Source organism: Podarcis pityusensis (genome assembly GCF_964106645.2).
Source record: "Podarcis pityusensis genome assembly, contig: HAP1_SCAFFOLD_70, whole genome shotgun sequence".
Classification (NCBI taxonomy): domain Eukaryota; kingdom Metazoa; phylum Chordata; class Lepidosauria; order Squamata; family Lacertidae; genus Podarcis; species Podarcis pityusensis.
The window spans coordinates 216,740-241,196 of NW_028293322.1; the positions used below are offsets into that span (position 1 = coordinate 216,740).

The 24,457-nt window shown below is 43.7% G+C and overlaps 2 protein-coding genes across 5 annotated transcripts in view; one reads left to right on the top strand and one right to left on the bottom strand.

Moving 5' to 3' along the window:
• RAB30 (RAB30, member RAS oncogene family) overlaps positions 1-3,342 on the top strand; it is a 40,906-nt gene extending 37,564 nt beyond the window's left edge. Inside the window, exon 5 of the mRNA XM_081024414.1 lies at positions 814-3,342. Coding sequence (XP_080880540.1) covers positions 814-1,064 — 251 coding nt within the window. The 3' untranslated portion in view covers positions 1,065-3,342. The remainder of the gene's footprint in view (positions 1-813) is intronic.
• On the bottom strand, positions 2,893-22,066 carry DDIAS (DNA damage induced apoptosis suppressor). 4 transcript variants are annotated; one of them, XR_013982000.1, is made up of 7 exons: positions 21,283-22,066; positions 16,025-16,159; positions 14,944-15,069; positions 13,124-13,285; positions 10,876-10,993; positions 5,627-8,165; positions 2,893-3,017 (listed from the first exon to the last, which is right to left on the bottom strand). XR_013982000.1 is itself a non-coding variant. In XM_081024406.1 (6 exons), exons 3-6 carry the CDS (start codon positions 15,051-15,053, stop codon positions 5,679-5,681), a joined length of 2,877 nt encoding a protein of 958 aa, XP_080880532.1. In that variant the 5' UTR covers positions 15,054-15,069; positions 16,025-16,159; positions 21,283-22,066; the 3' UTR covers positions 5,395-5,678. The 4 variants fall into 4 exon arrangements, 2 of the variants coding, with proteins under 2 accessions (XP_080880532.1, XP_080880533.1); XR_013982001.1 differs by having other exon boundaries at positions 2,921-3,017; positions 5,623-8,165; XM_081024406.1 differs by lacking the exon at positions 2,893-3,017 and having other exon boundaries at positions 5,395-8,165.
• Positions 22,067-24,457: the final 2,391 nt, after the last annotated feature.

Genomic DNA, 24,457 nt, shown 5'->3' on the forward strand with positions numbered 1-24,457 from the left:
TAACTGACCCTCAGGGTCCCTTCCAACTGTACAGTTCTACCATTCCAAGATGAGCTAGTTATCAACTTTTTGGGTTTAGTTAGGGCAGCTGGCCAGCTGCAGTGGCACCGTGGCTGCTTCTCATTGGCTTTGTGCTTGCAGCCTAACAGTATGAAGCACATTTACCCCTTGAATACGGACAAGGGACAGGGAGAGAAAATGGGAGGTGTGCAGAGCTGCTGCTCACCTCCTTTAGGTTGCAGTAGTGCCCATACCTGGGAACGTGGGGTGTGGATGACAAATCTGGAAGTGGGAGATATAAATTCTGGTTTTGTGCCCCTCCTCCTTCCTGCTGAGTTCTGCAAAGGCGATGCTGAGAGGGGTCAGCAAACTTTTTCAGCAGGGGTCTGGTCCACTATCCCTTAGACCTTGAGGGTACCGAACTATATTTTGGAAAAATAAATAAATGAACGGATTCCTGTGCTCCACAAATAACCCAGAGATGCATTTTAAATAAAAGGACACATTCTACTCATGTAAAAACATGTTGATTCCTGGACCGTCCGTGGGTCGGATTTAGAAGGCGATTAGGCGAGATCCGGCCCCTGGGCCTTAGTTTGCCAACCCATGGCTGAGACTAAGGAGGAAGCCAGCAGCCTGAGCTGGTTATAAGAAGGCAAGCAAGGTGGGGAGTAGTTGAGGGTTGGTGGGTCAGTGCCCCATTCATCCTAATGGACCAGCCTCCACTGCTCTGTAGGGTGGGGTTTTTAGTTTTCGTTGGCTTCTGCCTGCCTGCAGCCAAGCTAATCTCCTCCGTCTGCTTTGTTTACGCAGGGAACAAGATTGATTTAGCGGATAAAAGAGAAGTCTCCCAACAAAGAGCGGAGGAATTTTCCGAAGCCCAAGACATGTACTATCTGGAGACTTCAGCTAAAGAATCGGATAACGTGGAAAAACTCTTTCTCGACTTGGCTTGCCGGCTGATCAGCGAAGCGCGGCAAAACACGCTTGTGAACAATGTGGAATCCCCGTTGCCCGGGGAAGGGAAAAGTATCAGCTATTTGACTTGCTGCAATTTCAACTGATAACCAGTCGAGCCCCCGAGGGTTATGACTCTTCTTTCTCGCCAAGGCCTGTCTTGACAAAGGCCGCTCCTGCCACCTCAACCCAACCTGACTGGCGGATGTCGTCAGGTTCACAACCTTGAAGCATGGCAGGCTGGCCACTTCGCCTGCGGGGTCAGCGTAGCAGAAATATAACCTGGTTTAATTTTTTTAAGATATATATACACACACACACAAATATATATAAAAATGTAATTCCCCTGTAATCTGGAGGTGGTGAGGATTCACAAGGGTGCTCTAGGTATCCGATGGCAAGCGGAAGCCAGGTCTTCGTTTCACTTCCAGGAAGCAACTAGGGAAACTTCCTTGGAATTACTGAGTAATGCAAGTTCTCTCTTGCACCATTTCTCTCCCCCCCCCCCGACCTTTTAATAAGTGTAATGCACATTAGCCATCATGCAGCTGTCATGGCCTGCCAGCTAAGCAATGACCTGTGTATATAGATATGGCCCAAATCATTTGGTTTCTAGGGCACAGCCCCTGAAAATATGTTTCTTTTGGGGGGTGGGGGTGGGAAATAAGTGTTAATGCCTCTCATGTCCATACACTTTCATCGACATGGAAGTTAAAAATAGAAATGCCAATATTTTGAAACCAACAAGAGTGGAGATTGGCTCTCTCACTTCTTTGGGTACTAATAGTTTGGCTAACTTTTCCCCCAGGCGAAATTTTAGATGCGATCCATAACTGCCCGCTCTGTTTTGTACAGAAGCCAGGAACTGTTCACTAGGAAGCACCAATTGTAAAAACAAACAAACAAAAAAACCCTTTTTGCTGGTAGAAACAAATACACCACAGGCCTCATTTTGCCTGGATGCCGTTTCTGTGGGTTGAAAGAGTTGGTTTTAGCTTATTAAAGAGGAGTATTAAAAATCCTCTGTGAACTTGACCTGAACAAATAAGTGTTCTGGAGTTTGCAATTAAAATCTTGCACCGTCCTGGCATATAGTGGAGCTTTCTGTTCCCACTTTCCATCATACGGAAGTGACCCGATGAAGGTGGTTTGAATATAGTTAATTATTTCGGGAGTTAGCGGAAATAGTTCCAGGACTGGTTCATTGGAATGCTGGGTAACTTGGGAATTTGGACAGCAATATAGAATTGTCTGTTTAAAGGCATATTACAACACAAGGATTCTGATATTTTTGGGGGGCTGGCCAAATGTATCCATGTGTTCACTTTAAGCACAGATGCCACTCGTGGTGTGCACTGCTAAATGTAAAAAAGAAAGTGTGAGGAAGACCTTACCAAAGGAGTAAAACCCCAAGATCAGTCCTGATAATAGCTGTCCAGAACAGCAGTACAGTCTGCAGAAGGATCAATACTGAGCGTGCTTTTAATTAAAGCAGAAGCAGCCGCCGCCACGGTACTGGACTCAAATCCATTTGTGGAAATGTATTTCTCATTGGGAAGCGAGCGCACAATTTCATAGGGTTTTTATATGCTTTAGGAATAAAACAGAAAATGGCAGCGCATGTTCTGATCTTTACTGAGGCTGCGACCATCTTGCAAAGCTGTAGCTCCTAAGAAGCGAATTCAAATTGCAGCGTCAAAAAGCCTTCCTTTATAATGTAGTCGCTTGCAGGCTCACGATTGTAGTTCATCTAATTTGTCCGCTGCGCTCTCCTGGGCTCAACTGTGTGCGCGTGTGTGTATCTGTATGTAAAACTCTTGGCTTGGGCATTCCCCTCAGTCCCAAACCACGAAAGTTGGAAGCAGTGTGAAATGTGTCCTGCCCTCATCTCCATTGTTACTGCACCTCTTGTGCCATGCTCAAAGAACGCACCCAGATTCTGCAAATTGGATGCTGGAAGAAGAATCACAGGGGCAGAGATGGCCAGCTTTTTTCCTCAGATCTTGGTGTTGACTCGCTTACCCTGCAAGGAAGGGCGAACTGTCTGGTTCATGATGGACCTGCAATGGATTGTAATTTTAGTATTAATTCGCTGGTTATTCTGTATTTAGTATTAATTAGTTCAATTATGTGCAGAAGAAGAATGGGCACTGTTTGCTGGGGACTGGACAGGTGCATCTCCCCTGGTGAAAGGGGAACATGTGAAAAGGCATGGATACATGATGCGCTCTGTGTATCAACCCTTTGTTTAAAGAGGGCTTGCTTTTACTCGAGGTGCTTCTAGGAGGCTGTGCCCGATCACCGACAAGGCGATCTCTTCTGCATTGAAAAAGAAGCTGCTAAAGTTTTAGCCTTTTTTTGAGAATAAAGTCAACATTTTAAAAAGTGTGTGTCTTCCCTCTGCCCCCTACAAGGTTTTATCAAAATTAAAGGAGTGAACTGCAGTTTACTGATAAATCACAGGCAAGAGGTTCATTCTGTGGTATCTCCTGTGAGAAAGAGCAGGTAGCAAGTGATGGAAAAGACCTCTGTGTTGAAACCCTGCATGGCTACTGCCAGCCAGAAACTAGATGGAAGGCAATTTCCTATTTTCCTTTATCAATGCAGCAGAAACACATAAGAGATGAGATTTTAAAAGAATGTTACATGGTCAAACTACATGTGGCATGATCAAATATACCCCTAGGGTTTTTATTTTTATGTGGAGAGTTGCATAATACAGACAGACAATGAGAGTAGCCATGAAATGAAGAATGCAAAGGGTGGTATTCAACTCAGAGTAGACCTATTTATATTAATGAACATGTCCAAGTTAAACTTGACTGGGTAAAACTTTAGTTTGGCCCTTAACTCAGCTTTCTAAACTTCATGGCTGTGACACACTTTTAGATATGCATTATTTCATGTCACAGTAATTCATTTTTACTACCAAACTTGAGGTTAAACTAACCCCTTTCCAGCCCTGGGAGGATCGTGGAGCATGCTCGTACGACACACCTACACACTGCAGCTGACACGCTAATGTGTCGCAACACACTGTTTGGACACACTGTTAACTCTTCCTCTTCCTCTACTCTTGAGCTGTACACATGCAGAACCCATGGTAAAAAGTATTTGCAAACAGTCAGAGTACTTGCAGGAATACTAATAAAGCTTTCTGGACACATTTGGATACCGAAAAGATGTGCTTTTGGAATGCCACAAGGCAAACTGGAAGCAAGTAGCCCATTGTGTCAAGGCATCCATTTTTAACCATACACATTGGATGGATTAATCAGCGGTGTATTGTTCCATATTCCTGGGTTTTTATAAGAGCTGCATTCCAGATGTTGCTTTCATTTCCCACAGCTGCACACGAAGGCCCAAAAAACTCCTATCTGGTAGAGCAGAGCAGCTACAATTATTTCCATTTTAGTAGTTTCCCCTCGATTGTTCAAAGCAGCTTTTCTCTCCCCACTCCCCCAATTTTGTACAGAAAATCCTGTACAAGTTAGTGGCACGCTACAGAAACTTGTGCATACTGTAAATGGTCATCCTGAAACCTGTGTATACTATAAATGGGCATCCTAGATTTCATCCCCAATAAACAATCTGTATATTCATGACTGTAAGTACACAAAACCCAGCAGTGCTTTTCCTCCTAATGCTCATAGGAAGCAGTGCTGATGGGAGATACAGCTCAGTTCACAAGGATTTTGTGAACCCTCTTCCTTTGGACAGAAATGAAGGGAATGCTTCTATATTCTCTCAAACAAGGATGAGAAATCTGTGGGCCTCCAGGTCTTGTTGGACTATCAGCTCCCATCAGCCCCCAAAAGCATAGCCAGTGTTCCAAGATGATGGGGAATGTATCCCAAAAACATCAGGAAGTGGCACAGGTTCCCTACCACTCATTTACACGACCAGGTTGCATAGAAAAACAACTTGTGGAATTGATTTCAGGTGTCAGTTCAGATGTACATCTGAGTTCAATGGCACAGGACCTATTTCCATGTAAGGGTGCAGAAGGGCAGCCTTATTCACCAATCCTCTAGAACAGATATACTTCCCAACAGGGCAAAGCCTATCTTCTGCCATATTTGCTGCAAGCAGCATTTAGAGCATGAGATTCTTAATCTCGTAATTGTGGGTTCAAGCCTCAGGTTGGGCAAAAGATTAGGGTTGGACTAGATGACCCTGTGGACCCTTCCAGCCCTACAATTCAATGATTCTGTCACAGGGGTGTAAATAAAGGTTCTGGTGGAGCAGCCACTGAAGGTGGGCCCCAGAGTGAACGCAGCTTAGCATAAGCTTGCCTGTAAGCACTGGAGGGGCTACCCAAATCACCTCTCCTTTGTGTGCCACGCAGGCACTCTGTACCCTTATGCTGCCCTCTATATTACATAGCAATAGAGCAGTCACCAGTTCAAAGCTATTGATAAAAAAAATACCCAGAGATAGAGGCAACATTTTATTTTGTCTTCTAGCAAATAGTCACTTAATGCTCAGTCCAACAGACATAATTCATTGTTTAAACGTGCCAAGAGGAATAACAAACAATAGTGTTTTCCCCCCTTCAAAATAGCCCTTTCCCATTTCACAATCACTTCAGAAAACTACTCATAATTGAGAACATGTCAAAAAGCACAACGGTGACCAAAAAGGATGTTTTGAAAGGAAACTTACGTACAAGCAGATGAATTTGACAAAGTGGCCTCCAAGCGGGAGAGCTGGCTGTTTTATTACACGAACAGTTCAGAAGACCAATCTGCAGTGTTATGCATGCTGCCAGGCGGGGAAGAAGGGCCTGGCCTGTTGACATCTGCAGAAGCAGAGGAGCTGAGGGATTCATTCATGAGCTGTCTGAGATGAACACCATCTTCAGGAACAGGTCCATCCTCAAATCTAGTCTCTGTCGGCTGTTGCCTTTTATGAATGAATTCTACCTTCCTTAAGCTAACATTAGACTTTGGAATCACAAACCTTACTTTGTTTTCAGAAAGAAGAGACTTCTCTGCAACTTGGCAACTGGCATCGCTCCTCAAAGTTTTTCCGTTCTGGAAAGCAAGTGGATGTATCAATTTTTTATCTGACGGAGGAATCCATTCCTCATCATCGTTTTCAGACAGCCTCTGGGCTGGACTTACTTTGATAGATAGCTGCTGAGGACCAGATGCATTGATGCTAACAGAATTTGCATCGCTCGACCTTCTAGATTGCAGGAACTTGCTGACAAGCTGTTTCGCTAAATAATTTTTCAAGGAAGGCCTGGGTCTTTTGCATCTGGCATTGATCCAAGACAATTTATTCCGTGGCAATTTGGTAAGAATGGATTCTCTCCCTCTAGGGAGGCTTACTTGTCGACAAGGTCTGGAAAGGGGAGTTGACTGGGAATCAGGCACAAAGCCTGGAGTACCTGCAGGGCTGTGCTCAAACTCAGATATGGAACCAGCAACTGGGGTGCTTGTTTTCTGATGAGGTGTAGCGAACATTTTATGTAAGGACAGTCCATGCCAAGAAGTATTCCAGCTAGCATCTTGCTCACTCAGCATGGCTTCAGATCGTATACACTTCTTGTTCAGTGTGCCCTCCTGTGGAGAGAAAGCTGGTGCCAAGTTGAACATTCGTACAGTAGCATCTGCCTGTCTGGTACTAGCATCAAACAGATCAGCTGAAGCATTGTAACTACCCTCAGGGCAATCGGAACCGCTGACCTCAGCCTCTCTAAAATTATAATTTTGCACTTCTGAGAGCAACTCTCTCCCTTTTTCACAAACTTTGTCTGTTTTTTCACAAGTTGCCAGGGTGAAACCCTCTTCCTGGGTGTTTGTGAGATCAGCCATTTGGTTTAGCTGATCGCTAACACTTCTTTTATTTTCCCATTTGTCTAAATTACCATCATCTTTACAGTTTAAGTGGGTAGTCTTCCTGGTTTGTAAACAAGGGCTTTTGAGACAGTTGTTGGTAGATGAGCAGAAATTGAGACTCTTACAACTACTGACATCCTGGCCAACTCCTTCCTTGGATGACAGACAGCTTCCCTTTGAATGAGAACGTTTAATTCCAGTTGGGGTGGACCGAGGTGAAAGATCTGGGTGCTGGTTGGACCAACACCCCAAATTTTCCTTTTCTTCAGTGGGTAAAGAGGTGTAAGAGGCTTCTTGGTGGTTTCTGTTGCTAATGAAGCATGGAAGATTCAGCTGGTGGCAAGGGAAATTATCTTTTTTGCACATTTCCATCTTCCCAGCTAGCTTCTTCAGTTTCTCACCTGACTCTTCAGTAATGAAATTGGCTCTGCAAATGCCTGGCTTGGGAGACGACTGCTTAAAAGGTCCATGGAATTCATCAGCCTCCTGACTGGGGAAATGCTCCAAAACATCAGCTTTTGTTGGCAACACCATGGCTTTGTCATTTTCAATTTTGGCAATGAATTCATTGAAACTTTCGGATGACGGCAGCTCATCCCAAAGCCATGGAGCTTCTTGAGTGTTTTCATCTGCTCTAATGCGACTGGAAGATGGAGCAAGGGAGGACAGAGATCCATCGTATGTCTGGGGTGGGAATGAGGTCCATGATTTTTCCAGTCCATAGCTGCACTGGATGCTAATTTTTCTCAGCGGAGAGTCTCTCTCCTCTAATTCTAAGGGGCTCAGCAATGATCTGCAGTCTTTTCTTCTTAATGAGGAATAGTCTTCTGCTTCACTCTTTTCAGTGACATTGTGCAAATGACATTTCTTATCTTTCTGTTCTTTTTTCGTATTCACAGTCAGGTTACGGTCATGGGGCTTGAAGACTGACAGGCTATGCAAAGAAACTGGGCTATCATCAGAGTTTGGCTCATCCTGGGCAGCCTTGCTTGTACTTAGAGCTACAAGATCAGCGGTTGTTCCTGAAGAAACACAGGAGGAAGTCAGTCCAAATGATTGAGGCCAGAGGCTTGAAAGAACATCTATGCAACTTGATGGAACTGTACCCAAGGTGCCAGAGCCATGCAGGCCACTGAGTTCTCTGCTTGGTTGATCAACAGCTGCAAAGCAGTCAGGAGGCCAGAAGCCCCCATGGCTATGCTTGGAGTAAGAACTTTGCAGCTCCTTGAGGTATTGTATAACAGTGCAGCCCACAAGTCCAGAGTTTGGTACAACCATCTGACAGGCAGTGAGAGCTCTGGAGTTCTTGCCAATTTGGCAGCCATTTTGCATGGAGCCGGTGCCATCCTGCTTATCAGAATCCTGCAAGATAATAGAAGGTGCTCTATCAGCTAGCATACTTTACAAGAAGGTACTTCTATTTCATAGCTCAAAACCTTAAGAGGTTTACCTGGACCAATCACTTTCATGAAGCTGATTACTTTAGATCAGGAACCTATGGACCTCTAGATGTTGCTGGATTATAACTCCCATCAGCCTCAGCCAGTATTTCCAATAGCCAAGGATGATGAGAGTTGTAGTCCAGCAGAATTGCACCAAGACGAAATGCTTCAGTTCTGAAGCAAACATTCCCATTTTCATCATCACCTATGACAGTTGTACACCTGGGTTCTGCATATGCACGTCTATCAGCAAGGTACACATGGGTACACCTGGGTTTCCTTTAAAGTTATGTTATTGGGGAACAACATTATAGTTTTATTTGGTATCCGCATGTCAGTAAGGAGGATATTTATTGTTGTAGACGGACTGCACTGGAAACTGAGTTGCAGGACTGTGATTGAGTAAGGACTTGGGCTAGATCTGTGGGGTTGCAGTCATAGTCAGTTAGACAAGAACAGGTGAAACCTATTAGGATTTCAGGTAAGTAGGACAAAGAGGAAGCCCCGAAAGCTACTCTTGCATATTAGCAAGCAGAGTTGAGGGAACGGTCAGGAACAGCAAAAGGGGTGTCTAAACTGAGACAAGACCACAATCTGTGCAGGAAGACACTGCTGTTCTCCCTTGGGAACCTACAGCTACTCTTTGATATTGGACTTTTGCTTCTTAAGACAGACAAGGTTCTCATTAACTTCAATTTCTATCACAAATTTTGCACAGGTCGTTGCACCCATGGGACCACGGGAAACAATCCCTTGCTCCAAAACTCCAGATACACAGGATTGAAATTTCAAGTTCCTGTAACTCCATATTATAAGTTATCTAGTAAGCATCTGTTAAGCACTCAAGGGCCAAGAGGTAGTTTATACAGAAACACTTTCTCCTAACTACAATCAGTGGACGGTTCTTTTCAACCACAGAATAGCAGGAGAGGCTAGCTGGCTGGATTCACTTGGAAGTTGTACTGTAAGGCAGAGGTGCCGTCTTGTGCCCGATATTAGGGGGACCTGGCATGCGACATGCATCTGACGTCATGTGTGCAATGTCATGTGCACGATGCACGACAATGTTGCAGAGCGGCTTCCTCTCTTGTGCTCAGGAGGAGTCAGCCACAAAAGCACTCTGCACTCAGCCTCCACCGCCCCTTAACATGGAGGGAGCCTGGCCCCATCAGGAGATTTTGAGGAGTCTGAAGACACCTACGCCCTTTGGAGTTGGTGTGCCTCCATGTTTTGAACCCAAATGCTTCAGTTTACAAGGCAGGACTTTCTCCTGTCTATAATACAAGGAGGGTCAATCCAAACAGCAAACTGATGAGGGCACTAAAGCAAGCCCAGCACCGAATCTCTTCAACCACAACAAGTGTAAGGGGCAAATTCAGTTCAAAACGACTCCTCCCTCATATTGAAAAGTCTCTGCATATAGGAAACTAGCATGTTAGGAAAACAATTATGTAGAACCCACCCCCAGTCACATGAGCACACATCTGCACCCTCAGGTGGTGTACCCCAGACACAGATTTACTTCGGTGAGAAGGAAGCCTTGGTTTTTTGCTCTTCCTAGAATCTAACAGTCACAAAATAGATATTCTGAGGAAGAGACCCTTCCTCATAAGCAGCTTTATTCTCATTAATACCGCTCATTATAATTCCTCACATGTACGGCGTCTGGAGGCAGATGCCCAAACTCAGAGAATATCTGTGCAAACTGACAGTAATCTCGCTCTCTCTGATCACAAACAGTCTACCTATTTCCAACTCTAGGTTGTTGAACAGAGAGATTGAAAATGAAAAAAATAAAATCAGCAAGCCTAGAGTAGGATTATTGTTGAAGTGATTTGATTTTGTATCTCTCCCGGGAGCTGTGCCTTTGATTGAAGGGGGAGCGGGAAAATATCCAAACATGCTTCAAGGAGCTGTTGATGGCATGTGTTTACTTTTAGCAGTTGAAACTGGATGGTCTCATAGCCATCACTTGGAAAAGTCAGAACACTGGAGGCATATATATTATTAGTTTGCACCTTATGGATCGAGAAATTCAAGCTTGATTCTTGGTAACTGCCTCTACGTTCCTGCTTGGAGGCAAAGTGATCTGTACACAAATTCCCACTCCTCTTCTAATTTTGAAATGCAGCCAGACTGATTTCCTGGTGCAGATGTTAATGTTTTGCCGTAGGAAATACTAGTCATGTTTGGTGTCTTTAGTTAAAATACCAATTGTGAAGTAACTAGCGCAGAACGAAAAAATGTTCTCCAATTCTTCACCCCGTTCACATGTAGACATTTTTTGGGAGTGTGTGTGGATTTTGGTGACGAGTGATTTTTTCTGGGAGGGTGATAGGGTGGGGCTTGCCACTGATATAATGCAGAAGCAAGTTATTTCTCTCGCTACATTTCAAACAATTCAGCTTCTTAGGGCAGCTATTCCACACCCTCTGGAATGCCCCAGATGCTAAAAATGTTCCAGGGCATCTGAGGGGTGGTGTGTGTGTGTGTGTGTGTAATATAGAAATAAGGCAGTCATGCACAAAATTTGGCAGCTTTCATCCCCCCCCCGAATGATGCTCATCTCCCCCAAGAATAAGTTGTGCATTCTTTGAACAAAACATGCTGGTGGGGTGGGGGTGAGTTACCTTAACTCCAAAGACAAATTTCTTCCCAAGGAAGCATGTTTCAACTGCTTGAAATACCAAACTCGGAACTGCATCCCTGTCTGGTTCTCTTGCTTCTTGTTTCAGTTCTTCAATGTACCTTGAATAAAAGTGTTACAAAAAATTACTGACTGGATACTGCTTGGCTTCTGAGACCTATAAGGAATTTAAGGTCCAAGTGTCAAAATAATATTGCTGCGTTACACTTTGCAGCAAGCTGCGAAGAGAGAATTTAGCAAAATGCACTTCCATTCAAATAGCCAGGACATCACCAACTGTGCTATGGGGTGCAACCTTACCTGGGAGTAAGCCTTAATGAACACAGTGGGACTTACTTCGCAGTAAACACACCCAGGATTGTTTGTGCACGTGTATTAGCAAGTTGAAAATGTGATGTGGAAATGTCTGCCTGCGTATCAGAAAAGGACAGCACCCATCGTATTCAAATTTTAATGCCTCCCTCAATCCCTGTACTTGTACAATAGAAGATGCTGAACTCAGGTTTTCCAGACCTGCCGTGAAAAAGGAAACAGATTCCCTCCTTCCTTCCATCTCCTTTGTATGTATCATGTTTCTTGGGACAGTCTCCCAGGTTTATCAAAGATCTTTACCTGGGGTCTTTAAGAGCTGTTCTCAGTTACAGCAGATACAGTGGTACCTCAGGTTAAGTACTTAATTTGTTCCGGAGGTCCGTTCTTAACCTGAAGCACCACTTTAGCTAATGGGGTCTCTCGCTGCTGTCGTGCCGCCGGAGCACAATTTCTGTTCTCATCCTGAAGCAAAGTTCTTAACCTGAAGCACTATTTCTGGGTTAGCAGAGTATGTAACCTGAAGCGTATGTAACCCGAGGTACCACTGTACTCGTAAATACTGGACAAGATGAACCAAAAGCCTGAATACACTGAAACCTGAAAAAGGCTTGAAAATTATGAATTAGGGAGCTGCTGTTGTTGGCATCCGTCCATCTTGAGAGACGATGGAGGATTATGCCTTTGGGGGTGAACTCAAGCTTTTGGAAGGTCGCAGCGCCTACTGTGCTGTAGAGACCGATGTGGGAGAGACATGTTTTGTTGCAGCTGGGGCAGATGACGGCGTCTGGTTGTGCTGCTGCAGATGCAGCATAGAGTTTCTTCCCCCTGCGTTTCTCCCAGCGAAGGGGGGAGTGTTACCATGTCTATCCCCATATGAAGAGGATCTTTTTGAATTGCATAGAGAGAGAATTCTGCAAGTTGTTGCTTCTGTTATAATCTGGCTACCTTTAATGGAGTACTGGAATAAGGTACCAAAGTTCACATATGAATTTGAGCAACCCAGTCAATTCTTTGGTTATCATTTCTTTCACTTGCCCCCTGCTCTTCCCCAAAAGAGCTCAGAGGAGCTTTAAATGGCTCCCAGGTGGCTAAAAAGGCTGGCTTAGTATCAGAAATAGAAGTGAGTCATATGACAACAGACTGCTATCTGAGCCTAGTTAGCATCAATCAGGGCTCCTGAGAATCTTTACTTTGCTTCTTTTTAAAAAATACAGTTTTTTCCCCCCGGCCACTGTTTCAAACCTTGGTCCAAATCATCATTCTCTTATAAAGCATAGAAGTTTGAGAACACAAAAGCATTTTCTCATGGCCTCTGACTGTTATCAGAGCCCTTCATTTTTGTCCATGAGCAGCTTATCTCCTTCTGCAAATCCTGCAAGACAGTTTAACTTAAGTATGCTACATTATGCTGTACCTGCTTTGGTGCAGCTTACCTCAGTGTTACTCACTGGCACACATGAAGTGGAGAGCATGAATTTTCTGGACAAAGACTGATTATTGCCATTTTTTTAAAATGCAGGGCATGAAGCAATCATGCTCCCTTTTTCTTAGAAACTGAAATCAGGGTTAGGTGGCAAGATGTAGTCATTGTTTGCTCTTCTTTCATCTTACAGATGGATGTTTATATACACAAACATCAATTTAAAAAATGTTTTAAGGAAAGCTGAGAGGGGATTTGAGTCCAAATTTGTCCAGGGATCCACCCCACTAGAATATGCTGGATTTCCTGAATGTCCACAAATTTCATAGCTGCACAGATTTAATTGCCCCTATTAATAAATACCAGCTTGGTATCCAAGCAGCAAAATGTGCCGCAACTGTTTTTAGAGACATAATTACATCACATGCAGTCTGGGATGTACTGGGGGGGGGGGGGGAAACACTCACTTTCAGCAGAGAAATGATGTTGCATTCCTTACCTCTGCAGTCCCTTTGCTGTCACTCCAAAGAAAGTATCCAAACAGCTTCCAAATACTGTCACCTCAAATACATCACGAGTGTCAGCTACCTCTAGTGAGAGTCGATACCTGTAGTTCGCTTCCCTAGGGTCACCTGAGCAGCCACACTTCAGGCAACTGTACCTGTTAAAAGACCAGATGAAAAAGCTACTGGAAGCTGACAAATATTGCAGGTGCATACCAGCTTCCCAACCTAAGTCTTTAATCACCTGTCATCTTAATAATCTAACAGCACAATCCTTTGCATATTTGCTCGGAAGCAAGTTCCACTGAGTCCTATTAGATTTACTCCCTAGGAAGTGTACTTGGGATTGTTGCCTTAGGAAAAAATGAATGAAAATGGCAAAAGCCACCTGCTTTCACAGGTTCTGAGCGGAGGAAACCTGGATTCAAACCTCAGCTCAGATTTGAACTCACGGAAGTGGTTAGGAAAAGGCAGTCCCCATCTGCAACAGACAATTTAATTTCATAAGTGAGAAGCGGTGGGAAACAATCCTGTATGGGAGACTCACTCTGTGACCTCCTGGGGGACAGAACTGGTTGCAGTTATATACTCTTTGTGCACTCTTTGTCATTTTGTATGTTCTAAAAGAGAGAGCTGATCCTTTAGAGGCCAGAACTATGCCCTGCTTTAGATTAAGCCCTAAAGGGGGAATTAAACCTGCAATGCATCACAATGAAAGGTGGGCTACTCGGTGAACAATTGAAAAATGAGAATTAATCTATTTTGTGATAGAGGAATTACAGATTACTGGAAACGATGTTGACATACTTTAGAGTGTAAATGTTAACAGATTTATTAAAGAAAAGGCTTTTCTGGACTAAGCTTCACTTATCACATACTGCTGAGCCATGCAGCACCCCCGTGTGGTGAATCTTCCAACTGCAGTTCCAAATACTCAAGCTTTTCACCGCAGTTTAAACTATGGCATTTGCCTTCTGCTGCCCCATGTGATGAACTTCCAAGCCTGAGGATCAAATGAGGCCCTGCTATCTGGCCCTTAGGACTTTCTCTATTCTACTCTCTCAAGGCCACATTCCCCCACTGACCCCCACCATGTCCTTGGATGCTTTGCCTGTCTGGAAGGTGTCCTTGAACTGTGACAAGTCCTCTTACTTGCCTGCTTGAAGGTTGTGCGTGTTGCCATTTAAAGGAAAATCTCTGGCTTTTGTATGGCTGGAATGTAGCCCCCGGCTGAGAATGCCCATCCAACTTTAGAGAATGCCCACAAACTGTCATTTACTTAATATGGCCAGATAAATTTATCTCAGATGAACAAACGTCTTAAAATGACAAACTATCACTACATGGTGTTAGCCTCATAGTGCATAATGCTCAAATGGCTGATGGAAGTCTTGTACTTCTGTACTGCCATGGCCTGGTCTCCACTACAGCAAAGCAAGCCTCAGTTGCATGACAAGCAGACTGAGACCTCTGGGTATAGGGTGCTATATAAATTCAATCAATCAATCAATCAATAATAAAAGTTCATGTGAATTTTGTATGCGAATTACCCATTGCCATATAGCTCCAAATGTTATGCAAGTGGGGAAACAATGTCATTTCACACTGGCCCTCAGGCCTAGAGAATTCATTGCACACTTTTTGAACTGTGACTCCCCAGGTGTTATTAGACTACAACTCCCATAATCTGTGATCGCTAGCTATGCTGGCTGGATTTTATGGGAGTTGAAGCCCAACATTCGGAGGGCCACAGCTTTCCTATTTGTGCTGTGCTAGATGATAGTCCAAATTTATCAGTGCTCTGGAGTGGACTTACCTCTTCAAATCTAGGAGTAGCCTGGAAAAGCAGTTTTGACATGAAGGATATACAAAGTTGGAGTTCTGGACAGAAATTACAGAAGCAGCCAAGAGATGTCTGCCATTCATGTGCTCCCAGGGTTAGCTACCAAGAGACAACATAGTTTATTGTTAGTCATACCAAGTCTGCTCACACTCCTACAGTGAATGTTTCTTAACCTAGACATGCATCACTCAATGCGATTTGTAGTATAGCAGCCACCAATTCTGACTCTCTGTTATTTTAATTGACAAAAAGCTTTATTGTTTGCACTTTACCCTGGCCTTTGACACTTGATACACACACACACACATTTGTACATATATTAGGACCATGTTCTCTTGAACATAATTTATTTCAAACTGAGTTTAATATTGTATTTTTTATTGCTGTAATCCTGGGATCTCATGGTGGAAGGTTAGTAAGAAATAAAAAATAAAAACTACTTGGACTGTTAAGAGTCCCTGATATGTAGTAATTCAGGGTGTAGATTTGTAGTTACATATACAGATCATCCTACAGTGTGGCCCATGGAGTGCAACAGGTAATTAGCTCCACTGCCAAAGCCAGAGGTTGGCAACTTCCAGCTCATAGGCCTAATTAGGTCCAGCACTGGTTCAAATTTGGCCCCTCACCTGACATAAGATGTGATGTGAGACGCGAAGCAGGTAAGGACATGGCTACAAAGGGGTAATCAAAGTTAGCTCTATATTGTTCCTTTGCAGACTAGAGCTTGCTGACATCAATGGCTGGCTGATCAACATTGACAGCAAACATGGATGGGACTGGCTACACTAGAGCTCCCTATCGAAACTCTCTAGTGAATTGTGGCAGCTCATTCACCAATAACCTTATCCATTGCATCTCTGCATAACTCATTGTTCAGAACTTGCTTCCTTCCAGTGAGGAGGTGAATACAGAAAGCATACTTCTCTGAGGGTAGGTATTATTATTGGGATTCTTTAAAAATGGGGAAGTTTTTCAGATACAAGAGTAAAGGTTCCGATTTTAAATTATGGAATTGGGGAGAGCAGGGGTCTGAAGTTGGGAAAGCACTAACCAAAACATTTCAGCAAGATATGCTCTTGGGTTTCAAAGCAGAAGACAAAACAAACTGGCACATGTATTTACTCATCTACAGGACTGGCTAATGCCTTAGTGACTCATTTGCTGGAGCACAATGCAAGATCAGCACCTGCAGTGTAGAAATGCAAAGTAGTTTTGGTTAGAAAGGGCCTCTGTACAGCAATAACCTAGGGAAGATATAACAGTTAGCCTTAATATCTACTTTCTGACTACTTTCATTGCTCTTCGGGGTAACCTAAATTTTCAGCAATCGTGCTGCACATTTACATTTACCAGGAAAATTTCCCCACTCTATTTTGTTAATCTCATCTCTCTTCCCCACTCTTGCTTCTACATATTTTGTATTCTCTGCCTTCTTTTCCTTTTTCCTGGTTTTTTATTTATAAAAAAAGACTTAAGTGGCTAATTCATGCATCGTGGTGGAAGTGGGTTCTGAACACAAAACATTGTTGGCACAGATCTGTATCAATGGACAATGGAATGTGCCACTGGGGGTGAAGTCAAACCACTGTGCTAGCAGCACTGAAGTGACCTCTCTGGGCACAAGGCTGGCCAGTGTATATGGAGGTCCTAGGCTGCCCAGATGACAAGATCCCCTCTTGGCCTTGCTGATATGGTCCAAAGGAAAGCAGAGCAATATGTCTGGCAACAGCTTGGCTACAGAAGTTGCTGGAAGGAGGTGTACAAGATGTCATCCATCTTAGGAACTCCATTCTGGATTTGTGTAGGGTTTACTTCTTAGCCTTTTCTTCTGAAGATATCACACAAGGCAGAGGAGGTTTAGGATCAGAGATTCAACGCTATGCTAAAAGTGTTAGTTCTTAAAATGGCACTAGAATCTTCCTTGGTTTTGTCTTGTTGGTTTCTGCATTTACATGTTCCCCTTACAAATCTCAGTGAAGTATGAGATTTTCAGCTGCTGGAGCGCTAGGTGGATTTCAGCCCTCTAGTTTTGAAGCAGACTTACTTAATTCTCCCTTCACTGTCAGAGACTATAAGTTTCTGAGTACCAGTTGCTGGAAACGGCAGAGGTGAAGAGTGCTGTTGCGTTCAGAAATCTGGTTGGTCACTGTGAGATCTGGATACTGTACTACATGGGCCTTTAGCCTGATTCAGGAGGTTCTTTTTATGTTCTTACCAGGCCAAATTTCCATCAAGCCCAGAATCCTCTTCTCACAGTGGCGAACCAGGTGCCTATGGTAAGTCCACAGGCAGGACATGAGCGCAACATTCTTCCCACTTGTGTTCCTTATAAACTGGTCTTCAAAGATGTACAGTGCTGCTATCATGGCTAGTAGCCTTATTCTCCATATATGTATTCATTCATTTTATTTAGAAAAATGTACAGGCTGCTTAATAATAAAAAACCATCTAAGTATACAAAATTATATAAAACAATTATCAATGATAGACTGAACAGATAGACTGAACTAATATATATAATATATATGGTTAAATGATATATATATGGCTAAATTATTTGTCTGGGTAGGCTGGCTCGAAGCTTTTTTCTTTTTTGTCTAACCCTATTTTAATATGAACAATCACCTTCACCCATTTTGCTTACAACTGGGGCCCTGGGGATGATACTAGCATTCTAGCACCTGGTTTGTTATGAAAGGCAACATATCAATACAATACAATAAAAATGAGGGTTGCAACTCAAACACTTTAACCCTGGACTGTACAGCAGCAAAGATTACCAAAGGACCAATACCACTTCAGCTCGGGTCAAGAGCAAAATTAAACCTGATTTTAATGTTACAGGAATAAAGCTAATGAGAGTCCTGGGCGCAAGCAGCTGCTAAGATGCAGCTTGCAGGTGCAGCAACTTAAATCTAGTACTTCTGGAGCAATCATATTTCTGCCTAATTTACCTCAGGGTGCTAATGCACCTTATTGCTTGTGACTGCACAGCCAGCTGTGTTTGAGTAATTTTGGATTAATTAACACTCAATAAACTGGTAGGGTGACTTGTAAGTAATATGTGGATTGGGAGATGTTATGAGGAAAGTGCACACAAGAACAGCAGAGAAGCAAAATGTTCGGCAAGAAATTACTCTTTTCTTTTTTCCTGACATGGCTTCTACATTTTTATAAAGTGGTCAATACTGTGGGTTTTAAAGAGACAGTATGGTGGAGTGGACAGAATCGCGCACAACTTGGAACACAGAGACCTTGATTCAAATCATTATTCCCAGTTTAGGGAAGCTATTAATGTCTGATGTATTACTGTATTTTAATATTTGGTTGGAAGCCGCCCAGACTGGCTGCGGAAGCCCAGCCAGATGGGCAGGGTATAAATAATATATTATTATTATTATTATTATTATTATTATTATTATTCAGCCATGAAGATCTCTGGGTATTTTTTGACGAGCTGCTATTCCTCAACTTATGGGAAAGAGGAAAAGATGATGTATGCCAGTCATTCTGAGCTCCTTGGAGGAAAGGTGCAATATAAATATAAAAATAAGCTTTGGGACCCGCCGCAACCATCAAGTCAGTGTGGGATAAAAAGCATTCATACTAAACAGACATTCTGACCCCTAAGCTACAAAATCCATTTCAAAATAAAAATACAATAATATGTTGATTGTTTGCAATACATTGCAACAAACCATAGTTTGTCAGAGGTTCCCTGAAAGAAAGCTTGTACACTTCCACTGTGTGTACAACCACAAGATGGTGTTGTGTATGCTTTAATGAGCATGTAGTGAGGTCCAACAGCTATACCTTAAAACACAGGCAGAGGGAATATAGATTTGGATGCACTGGTGGATTGCTACATGATTTTCAGCTGAGGTACAATGGTTTCAAATTTCCAGTTATTTCACAGCAGCACTTTAGCATACCCTCCAACATTCATCTGACAAAAATAGAGATGTCCTACCATACCCTCCACTTCCCTGATGAAAAGTAGGAACATTCTAAGGAACAGAGGGACATTCTGGGATCAAATCAGAAACTGGGATGGTTTCTGTCCCTGGAAAATAGACACTTGGAGAGTCTGCCTTAAGCTATTGGAATCCTTCGTCTGTGGTAATGCAGGTGCCGATTGTAGTTATACTGCAAATTTCCTAGTGTATAAAACCCATGAGGTTTTAAGCCAGATGCCTGCCTTAAAACATGTCGCAGAGTCCTTTGCAATGAGCCAAGGGATCCATAGCAGAATGTGCACATCAGGATTTCCTTGGCCAGAGGAGTCAATCTGGAAAAGGGTGCCTGGAGGATAACACATTAAAGAAGGAGGGAAGCTCTGTGCTTTATACGTTTTTAACTAGTACAACTTAATCTTTGCCCTTTTAAATAGCAAGCAAGAACCAGTGGTTGTAAAATTGTTTTGATGTACAGTAAGCTCACAACTTACGCGCATTTAGCTTGTGTACATTCTGCTTTGACAGCTTGGCAATTAAAAAAAATCCCAATGGCCATGATGCCTGGAATGTAACCTCACATATATTGCAGGCTTACTGTATTTAGCTATTGGTTTTGTTACTTTACATTTTACACATTTTGAAAAATAATAATAATGAATGCCATCATGGGAGAATGACAGAATACAAATACATTAAAGAAACAAAATGAAACCATGTGGCTAAAGGAAGGGCAAAGCCCCTTTTTTTACATGGTACGGTGACCATTTGTATCTTACATGAGACAGGAAGAGCACACAAGGACTCCTGCCATTCCCAGTCTCATGGTAGACTATTGGAGAGTTCTCCTTGAGTAGAGTACTGTATATACTCTTTTTTTGTATGCCAATGTGTGGTGTGATAATGTATTTTCCTTTTCATTCACAATACAGTGGTACCTTGGTTTACAACCATAATCCGTTCCAGAGGTCCGTTTGTAAACCAAAACAGGTTGTAACCCAAGGCATGCTTTTGCCAATGGGGCTTCTAAAATTTTTTGTTCGTAATAAAAAAAAAAGGATTGTATGTAATCCAAAAAAAGGTTGCAAACACACCTTCCGGGTTTGACGTGTTTGTAATCCGAGATGTATGCAAATCAAGGTACCACTGTATCCTGAAAGCTCTTATGAGTGAATAATGCAAAGGCATTCAAGATGTTTGCAACAGTCCTCCTTTGCTGCATGTTGCAAAATGAAATAAAAACTTTTTAAAAGAAATAAATAGAATAAAATGGTAAAGCGGGGATTTGGGAGCTGCCTAGTGACGAGGGTGGCAACAAGAGTGGTGGCTCCCCGATTGTAGAATGCTCTCCACAGTGAGGCTTGCCTGGCCTGGCGCCTTCATTACATGTCTTTAGGCATGAGGCAAAAGCATTCCTCTTTACCCATGCCTATGGCTATTAAATAATCTATGGCCTGTGAAAGTGTAGGGGAGAGGACTGTTATTATGATGACTATTTTATTATCTGTCAGTATGCTTTTTATGTTTTTATCATTGATGTTCTGTAAATTTTTTTAACGTTGTATACCACCCTGGGGTCTTTTGATAAAGGATGGTATATAAATTGAATTAATGGTAGTAACAATGGCAGGAGTAGTCCAACCACTGACACTGGTTTTGATCTCTAAAGCCTTAAATGGCTCAGGACCACAATACCTCAAGGATTGCCTTTCTCCATATGAATTGACCTGGAGCCTGAAATCATCCTGAGGCTCTTCTTTGCGTGCCTCCTCCACCTGAGGTCCGTAGGGTGGCACCACAAGAACGGGGTCTTTTCTGCGGTGGCCCCCTAGTTGGGAAATGCTCTCCCCAGGGAGGCTCACCTGGCGCCTTCATTATGTATATATTTAAGAGAAAATATTCCTCTTCTCTCAGGCATTTGGCTGATTAAACCAGGGTTTCCCAATCTTAGGTCTCCAGCTGTTTTTGGACTACAATTCCCATCATCCCTATCTAGAAGCACCAGTAGTCAGGAATGATGGGAAATGTAGTCCCAAAACAGGAAGTTACCCAAGTTTGGTAAACTATGGATTAAACAATCTATGGATTTTTAAACTGTTTTTTGTCTGTTACTGCGGTATGTATGTCTACGTTTTTATAGTGTAAACCGCCCTGTGAACCCCAGATTAAGGGAGGCACAGCAATTTAATAATATTTTTCGGTAATAATATTTTGGTAAAACCCGTGTTTTACCAAAAATTTCGGGCGGAGCATTATGAGGCCAGTGGGGGGGACACGAAGGAAGATTACAAAGAAGAAAAAAGAGACATTGGTTAGAAAAATGGGTAGGGAAACGGGGGGGGAGCGCCTCACTCACCACAGACTTTCAAGTTCCCTCACGCCCCCTACCACACATCCTCCTCACGCTACAGAGGAAGTGACGACACCAGAGCCGCGCACCAATCAGATAGGGGGAGAGAGAGCCCCGCGCGAGACCCAAGACACCACCGGCTATGCCAACAAGGTCTGTTTTTCCCGCCTCGGCCGAAGGCATCCAATCATCGCTCAAGCCCCGCCCGGCCTCCCCGCCCTACCACGCCCACCGACCAATCGGCGGCGCCCTTCGCGGCTTCCAACCGTCAGACCCGCGCGCCCCCATCCACAGCCGGTCTTGACAAGCTAGCCAACCGCGGGAAGCTTCGGCAGCCGACCTCCCGCTCCTCAATGAGGGGGGCCCCCTCCGCCAGCCAATCGCCTTGGAGGAGGGCGGGGTTTAGAGCGAGCTGGGACCTCCCGCCCCTCCTCCTCCTTCCCTCACGGCCCAACGGATTTGGTTTTGGTTTCCCTCCCGGCTATGGGCGGAGCTAGGAGCCGCCTCGCGCCCTGCTCCCTCCGTTCCCCCGGCCCCGCCCTCACGATGCTCAGCTATAAAAAGGGCGGTGCGCGGCTGCGGATGAGGTAGTCTTATCATGAGGCTCCCGGCGATACTTGGGTTGTTGTTGGAGGCTGTGTGCCTGGTTTCAGGGGGCGTCGTCGTCCCCGGACCCGCTTCTCTCCACACGGCGTCCCGCCCCGACCCCGGCCTCCTCTATGACTCCCGCACTTACCGCACCTGCTATGTGACCCAGAAGGTAAGGCGGGGAAGAGCGGGTTCGCCTCAGCGGAGGGGAAAAGCTGATAGGCATATATCTAAAAGTAGTCATTGGCAAAGGTGTCCTCGCTTCAGGTGGGGCAAGTGTCCCTGTCCCCCCAGTGCAACAAAGCCACGTTTCAATTTGGAAAGTGACAGGAAATAAGGACAAAAGTTTACATTTGTTGTTGTTGTTGTTGTTGTTCAGTCGTTTAGTCGTCTCCGACTCTTCGTGACCCCCTGGACCAGAGCACACCAGGCACTACTGTCTTCCACTGCCTCCCACAGTTTGGTCAGGCTCATGTTTGTAGCTTCGAAAACACTGTCCTCTGTCGTCCCCTTCTCCTTGTGCCCTCCATCTTTCCCAGCATCAGGGTCTTTTCCAGGGAGTCTTCTCTTCTCATGAGGTGGCCAAAGTATTGGAGCCTCAGCTTCAGGATCTGTCCTTCCAGTGAGCACTCAGGGCTGATTTCCTTCAGAATGGGTAGGTTTGATCTTCTTGCAGTCCATGGGACTCTCAAGAGTCTCCTCCAGCACCATAATTCAAAAGCATCAATTCTTCGGCGATCAGCCTTCTTGATGGTCTAGCTCTCACTTCCATACATCATGACACAACCTTGATGGCAGAAAGTGAGGAGGAATTAAAGAACCTTTTAATGAGGGTGAAAGAGGAGAGCGCAAAATATGGTCTGAAGCTCAACATCAAAAAAACGAAGATCATGGCCACTGGTCCCATCAGCTCCTGGCAAATAGAAGGGGAAGAAATGGAGGCAGTGAGAGATTTTACTTTCTTGGGCTCCATGATCACTGCAGATGGTGACAGCAGTCACGAAATTAAAAGACGCCTGCTCCTTGGGAGAAAGGCGATGGCAAACCTAGACAGCATCTTAAAAAGCAGAGACATCACCTTGCCAACAAAGGTCCGTATAGTTAAAGTTTACATGCATATATTTAAAAGTAATAATAATACTAGCCATAATTTTCTTATTAACAGTCATTCATTAATAATAATTAGTAACTTATTGATAGTTTGCTATTGGTAATAAATGAACTGATATTAAATCAATGACAATAGTTTCTGAATAATTTGTTAAAAAGTTTCCCATTAACAATAAATTAATGTTAAATTAAATATTAAACTATTAAATTTATTATTGGTAATTTATTAATAGGAATTTACAATATAACTGCAGTTCAGGTGGGTCAATGGTCCCTTCCTCCCTAGTGCAACAGAGCCACGTTTAAAAATAAGTTTGGAAAGTGACAAGCATTGAAAAGTGTGGGGCAAATGAGTGAGCCATGGGAAAACATATAAATCAGGATGGAGATGGGTTGAATGCTCAGTAGTGTCTAATTGACCCATAAACGAATTGGAATATAAGCTCAGCAAAGATGGAAGACTCGGTGAAAATGGGATATAATCTAAGCTCTGCGACAATGTTTGTGCAAGGAGGTCAGGATGAGTGTGACTGGAGTGGCCCAGTGTCAAGTTAAGTATTCTTACATACTTAAAAAGTACCGGTACAGTGGTACCTCGGCTTACAGACGCTTCAGGTTATAGACACTTCAGGTTACAGAGTCCACTAACCCAGAAATAGTACTTCGGGTTGAGAACTTTGCTTCAGGATGAGAACAGAAATCGCGTGGCGCGGCGGCAGCGGGAGGCTCCATTAGCTAAAGTTGTGCTTCAGGTTAAGAACGGTTGCAGGTTAAGAACGGACCTCTGGAACGAATTAAGTACTTAACCCGAGATACCACTGTACTTGCCTTTTTAAGAAGACTCCCAGAGTGACTCTCAAGGATCAGTAATAAGACTGCTCATGTCTTCAAGCTCACAGTCCTAAAAAAAGAGATACAGTACGTAAGAGGAAAAAGATTTGGAGGGAGGAGGAAAAATGCATACATACTCTTGACACTAATGTTTCGTATGGAAGGTGCTTAATAAATTTCATTTCTGGCAGGGAGGGGGTGAAGCAAGCTTCTTGCAGCTGCTTTTCATTGGGTGGCCAATGGAGCCACGTCGACTTCACCCTTGTGCAACATGTTCTTCCAGGAAAGCGGGTGGTGTAATCTCCCAGTGGTGCTTGGTCCCTGTTTGAATGACAGAATGTGCTTTCTCACAACTCTGTCACCCCAGGCTGCTGCTTTCTTACATTAAACTTAGATGAACTCATGGTTATTCTGTTTTTCAGCAGTGACTAGACAAGTGCTCTCCAGAAACCCACAACTAGGGCACGAAAGCAAAAGCCAGCAACTGGGTTTCAGCTAACTATGGTGTTTCTATTTGGCTAGGAGGTGTCTTCAGTTAGCCCAGCCAATTTTCCGTGACACAACTGCCACCCTCTGCTAATGGAGCCTTATGCCCTTCTGCTCTTGTGCAAACTCTGGTCTCTCCCTTCTACAGTGGTGCCCCGCAAGACGA

What these genes read in the sequence shown, in the direction of transcription:
- DDIAS (XM_081024407.1), bottom strand. Translation starts at nt 15,053, where the DNA reads ATGAATGGCAGACATCTCTTGGCTGCTTCTGTAATTTCTGTCCAGAAC. An exon ending in CTACTCCTAGATTTGAAGAG is followed by an intron (nt 13,286 to 14,943) that starts GTAAGTCCACTC and finishes GTCTTTTAACAG; the next exon opens with GTACAGTTGCCTGAAGTGTG. An exon ending in AATTTGTCTTTGGAGTTAAG is followed by an intron (nt 8,166 to 10,875) that starts GTAACTCACCCC and finishes ATTATCTTGCAG; the next exon opens with GATTCTGATAAGCAGGATGG.